Here is a 5581-nt window from a genome sequence, read left to right as displayed (position 1 = left end):
GGGGTGATTCATTTGGACGACAACTAGCCTATCTTATCTAACAAGAGGGAGGTCAACTACTTTAAAAATAGGGAGTAGACAATGGACCCCCAGATTGAGGGGAGAGAAGTTAGAGCATCACATTCAGGCGGCACTGTTCCCAAATCAGCCCTCTATTCCAGCAACTATTCTCCTGCGCCACGGGAGGCTGTTTTATGTGACAATGACACTTAATCTTATTCACTGATCTAAACTTTGCTCTGTGTGTGTGTGTGTGTGGTGTGTGTGTGTGTGTGTGTGTGTGTGTGTGTGTGTTGGTGTGGGAGGGTGACAGTGAGTGACAGTGTTAATATGTTTGATCATAATGTGTCTCACGTATGTGTGGGATGCAAATGGCTGATTTAATTCATTATTATTTGCCTTACTTTTATACAACGTAGGTTCGCAGCTGAATGTTAGGAGATGAGATCGTGGCACGTTATCGGTTCTGCATGATTGATTGATTGCGTATGTTTATATCTGCAGAAAACAAACATTTTCATTTACAGCATATTATTATGTTAGTATAATTTATAAAAATGCTTCTGCGCCTCTATAGGGTCTCTACTTCATTGCATCATCCAATATTGTGTGGCTGTGTTGGAAAACTCTTTTCCTCCATTAATATTCCAATTTGGTTTGGATTAATAAGGGTGTTTGTTTGTTGCATTTGACTGAAAATGAGAGCATTGGCACAAATTGGCCAGCAAAGCTATTAATCCTCTGAAAGCATGCGCCTCATCATAAGGCACATGGATAAGAATTTCTTAGATTTTAAAAAACTATCATTATATAACTCATTTATCCACATAGTTAATTCATTCATGTTATCTGGATGTCATAAATAACAACACTGATCTAATAAAATAAATATTTCCTTAGCTGTATTTTCCCTTTACAATTTTATTTTTAACATTTAAGTGTATTTAGTGTGACTACCGAACTAAGTTTTTATTTCGTTGAAAATGTTGCCTACAGTTGTTATATTCGTTGAATTCATTATATAAATTCATCACCTCACCAGAGCAAATTAATGGTGAAACTCTTGTTGCCTCCATTAGACTGTTTTTTGTATAATAATAATAATAATAATAATAATAATATAAGCCATAAATAGGAATTACACAAATGATTGAAGAAATCCTGCGAGGCATTAAATTCATTTAGGAATCCAGTTAAGCAGATGTAGGCTATTTTACAGCAAGCTGTTGTTTGTCTTTGGGGTCCATTCCTGAAGCCGACTTCTGAACAGATCTCGTCACATTATCATTACTTTTAATTATTATTATCAACATCCTCTCACAAAATAATTAGGCTACTAACAAACTCGACAACTAAAACGGTGGGAAACGTCAAAAATATTTGAAATACATATTGTACACAAACTCTATATTTTTTTTACAAATGTACAAATTGAAGGTTGAAGAAAGTCCACTTCGGATGGAGGGGTAAAGAGTTTATGAGGAGTTCATGATTGGCCTGGAATAGACGCCTTGGTAGTAAGTTGTGTCAGGTATGGATGAATCCAGACCGGGTTTCCCCGCCATAGGGCCCATGGAAAGAGCCCCGGCCATGGGGGAGCCATAGCCAGAGTAATGCATCACCTGCTCGTAAGTCTTTAGGTCCATTTTGTGATGCTGCTGCTCCGAAGACATGAGGTTATTTATGGAGAACGGGTGGTTGAAGGAGTAGTGGTGCTCCGGCTTCAGGTGCGCTTCGTGCGCAAGGACCGAGTGATGCTGAGACATGAGGTGCTGCCCCTGCGACACCGGGGAGGGGGCGGCGTGCTCCGGGCTCAGGGCCTGGCTCGTCTTCATGTCCGACAGGGACCTTTTGTGGTCGCCGGAGGAAGAGTTGGAGTGCGGGGACTCGTTGCCGTTGCAGCTCTCCGAGCTGCTGTTGGAGGAGCCGCCATCTCCCGCTTTGCGGCCGTTATCCTTCATGGTCTTCTTATCGCACTTGAAGCGCTTCTGTCTCCTCAGGTAGCAGCCATTCTCAAACATGTTCCCGGAGTCCGGGTGGAGAGTCCAAAAGGAGCCTTTCCCGGGTTTATCCGGCGACCTGGGCACTTTGAGGAAACAGTCATTGAACGACAAAGAGTGGCGAATGGAGTTCTGCCAGCGCTGCTGATTCTGTCGGTAAAAAGGGAAGAGGTCCATTATCCACTGGTAGATTTCGGCCAGCGTCAGCATCTTGCTGGGAGATTGTTGGATGGCCATGGTGATGAGGGAAATGTAGGAATACGGGGGTTTGGCGTGCGTGTAGCTCCTGCGGTAGGTCTTAGGGTCTCTGGACCTGTTAATGTTAGACTGTCCGTAAATTGGGCTCATGGCGTTCATGTTGGTGTAGGATGTCAGGGCGTTCATAGATGCGGGCTGCGCAGTCATGGGACTCATACTGGGGCTCAGGGCTGCGCTCATGGCCGTCATGCCTGCGCCCATGCCGTTCATGGCTCCGGTGCCCGGTGACATGCCGGTCATGGAGGGACTCATGCCCGTGTTGACGTATGACATGTTCATGGAGTTGGCCGTCATGTTGGCAGTAGTGTTCATGCCGGACATGCTCATGTAGGTATTCATAGAGTTCATTCCCAGGCCCGTGTTCATGTTGCCAACCGAGGTGTAACACTGTGAACGAGGAACAGAGACAACCATCAGTTCTATCTGGCATTACAGTGAGGAATCAAAAATAACAGTAATTACTAAACACAGCTTTTATTGAAGCCGTATAAAATCACAATCATTGCGTAATTCAAAATAGGATTAAAATAACTGTTCATTTGCTTTTGCTCCTGCGTAAAACTGTTTTTTTTTTTAATTAAAAGGACAGATGCATTACTAACAATGAATTTAATGCCTCTGGTGTGGAGAGTAAATTAAGTTAAACAATCCGCTGAAAATGTACAATGTCGCAGAGAATGCTGACACCTAATATGACTGTGCTCACACACAGAATAGCGACAGCAACACAAATATTTGAATCAATCTCCCCAAAACCAAACAGCTCCGATGTTTGTTGAGTGGAAACATGACAAAAATAATCTGATTTAGTAAAGATACGTATAGAGTTATGAAATTATAATCCGAGGGAAAAGTTTCCCCCCTACACGTCAAGCAACTTTGTTAGGATAGTGCGCTGCGTGGAGATGGGGGAGGATTTGGAGGCGCCTCAAGTCAATATTTGATCACAAAGTTAATATTATCTCAGGGCTAATATTGAGTTGTATAAAATGGGATCGGCTTTAGACGGAAAAAAATATATATTTAAGGTACCCACCTCAGGCTCTCCGTAGTAGGTGCTCCAGTCGGTGTGTTCGTGTCCTTCCATTTTAACTGCTCCAAGCATCATGGAGGACTTTTACAAAGCGTCTCCCAGCAGAGGAAAAGCCAAAAGTCTCTCTAATAGCAGGTGACTGGGGACCACTGAGTGTATTTGGGTCGTCGGTGTGTCCCTTCGTCAAGGACTGGCGCATGTGTGTCTTATGGAGCCAGCCGTGAAATGCGTCTGTCAGTGACTGGAGTTCAAATGACGCTCCGTGCTGCCTGTTAACGCTGTGATATAGCTCTGTGCGCTAGGCAAGCCTCCAATCCCTACTTCTACGCCTTGGGCCCTATTTGAATAATCTCCTCGCACCTAGGCGTGAGACTCCTCAAGCTCCCTCCCCCCCACCACCCCAATTGTACACCTGCGCTGACTGAAAAGAACAGTTTCTGATGAAAAGCTTCATTATAAACTAATCTTATTGTATTTTGGCTGGAAAAAAAGGAGAGAGAGCTATAAAAGGAATGTTTGGCGCTTTTCCTTGGTGAGCTTTTCATCACGCACATCCTCCAACGTTCTTATTCCACTTCAACTAAGCTGAAATCACAATCCATTTTTATTGCGTTGCATTCAAGGAATTTATAGCCTTAACATAAATGTAACTGTTTATTATTGCACACCATAACACTAAAGGACATGAAAACGTTTATGAATTAGATCAGCCTTGATCTATCAGTGGAAATCCGCTTAATTTGGGAATGTATTTAAGCAGATGCAACCATTAATTAATAATGGCATTACTGTATGTTTCCAGTGTTGTGCTGCTGTGTATATTCAGGCACATTCAACTGTTTATGGGTCGCTCAGAGAGTCATATCTTCATGTTTCTAAACGCCAGTCTTAACCTGCAGAGAATAATGATTTTATAGTTGACAGGGGCCTGCGTGTACGCATGAGTAGGACTACTGGGTTCCATTCAAGTGATTTAAGATCCTTTGATAAAACTTATTCTGTTATAACTATAAGCACATTTCATCACTGTTCCCCAGCTGTTATGACCAATAATGCTCTATTATAAACCCGTTTTATTCGACATTTGTGTTGCTATTAAAGTGTGCCTATTTTTTCTCAAAATAATTTCACAAATATTTGCAAAAACGAAAGGTTTCACCCTGATTTACTAACCTGGATGACTGAATTACTGTTTCTAAATGTTTTAATTAGTGTTGAATATGCCACGCATAGCTTCAGAGCGCCCTCTCTCGGTTATTGTCTCCAACTGGCTCTGCTGTTTGTGGCACACAAAGCAGCCTAATTCTTTCAAATCAAACCACTGTGAAACATTTTAGAATCGATGGAGTTTGTATTTTTCTCTGACTTTTTTACACTAAATAGTTAATAATTATAAATAATTTAAACCACAATAATCAAGGGTAGCAAACCCCAAACAGATTAACCCACCTTTTTATCTGCTGAATTGAATTTCCAGTATATAAATACTAACTAGGCGATTTCAGAGTACGCATAAAGACATAGGTTTTTTAAATTTTTTGACGCCCCCCCCCTTTTTTAAAAATTGTGTTTATGTGCGGTTGCAGTGTGAGACGGATGAGGCCCGGGCTGTTGAGGCCCTTCAACTCTCGCAGCCTGTACAGTATTTGTATGAAACAAACATTAAGGTGAGACTGCGGTCCGGTGCCAGCCACGTGTCGGTAGTGGTACATCTATTTGACTCCATATTTACGCAAGAGCATAACTATCAGTATAGAGAGCCATTAGTAAAGGCGAGTAAACCTGTCGTGTTGACGAGGGACTAACAGAGTCTGCTTAACTTGGAAATGAGATCATGAAAAAAAAAAGCTCTGTGTGTTTGAGGATTGGGGATTTCACCGGAGAGAGCTGGAGATGGCCAAATCTGCGCTCTCTCGGCTCAGTCAACCCAAGTTTTTTTTTTTTTTAAGATATTATCTTTTTAATCATTAAAAACGACAAACCTTTCAAAATGATCAAACAAATAACCGTCTATCATTTATTGCTAGATATTATGTATGTAGCCTAATTTTACGGGCTGGTGTTTAAAATACAGGCCTATTGCAGGGCTGATGTAAGCATGTAGGTGTTCATGTAAAATATCTATACATACATACATAAAAATGTATACAACATACATTCATGAATAATGCACATGAGCTCATGTTTGAAAATATAAAACCTTTATATCAAATCAATTTCCCACGTAAAATAAGGCCAAACATCTGCATCAGTAACAAAGAGGATGCTAATTTGTGGTTTTTGTGTTACA

At 41.5% G+C, this 5581-nt stretch overlaps 1 protein-coding gene across 1 annotated transcript; it reads right to left on the bottom strand.

The window, feature by feature from the left end:
* Nucleotides 1-1145: 1145 nt before the first annotated feature.
* On the bottom strand, nucleotides 1146-3462 carry foxa2 (forkhead box A2). The gene is made up of 2 exons (XM_035674215.1): nucleotides 3295-3462; nucleotides 1146-2645 (listed from the first exon to the last, which is right to left on the bottom strand). Exons 1-2 carry the CDS (start codon nucleotides 3364-3366, stop codon nucleotides 1476-1478), a joined length of 1242 nt encoding a protein of 413 aa, XP_035530108.1. The 5' UTR covers nucleotides 3367-3462; the 3' UTR covers nucleotides 1146-1475.
* Between the last annotated feature and the right edge of the window lie 2119 nt (nucleotides 3463-5581).

Source organism: Morone saxatilis, unplaced genomic scaffold (genome assembly GCF_004916995.1).
Source record: "Morone saxatilis isolate NCDOM2014 unplaced genomic scaffold, NCSU_SB_2.0 Contig3, whole genome shotgun sequence".
Classification (NCBI taxonomy): domain Eukaryota; kingdom Metazoa; phylum Chordata; class Actinopteri; family Moronidae; genus Morone; species Morone saxatilis.
Note: the sequence above shows the minus strand (reverse complement) of the source record. Positions and strands in the feature narration are given on the sequence as shown.

Coding starts and splice junctions, on each gene's coding strand:
- foxa2 (XM_035674215.1), bottom strand. CDS start 3,366: ATGATGCTTGGAGCAGTTAAAATGGAAGGACACGAACACACCGACTGG. Junction 2,646..3,294: donor CCTACTACGGAGAGCCTGAG/GTGGGTACCTTA, acceptor CCTCGTTCACAG/TGTTACACCTCGGTTGGCAA.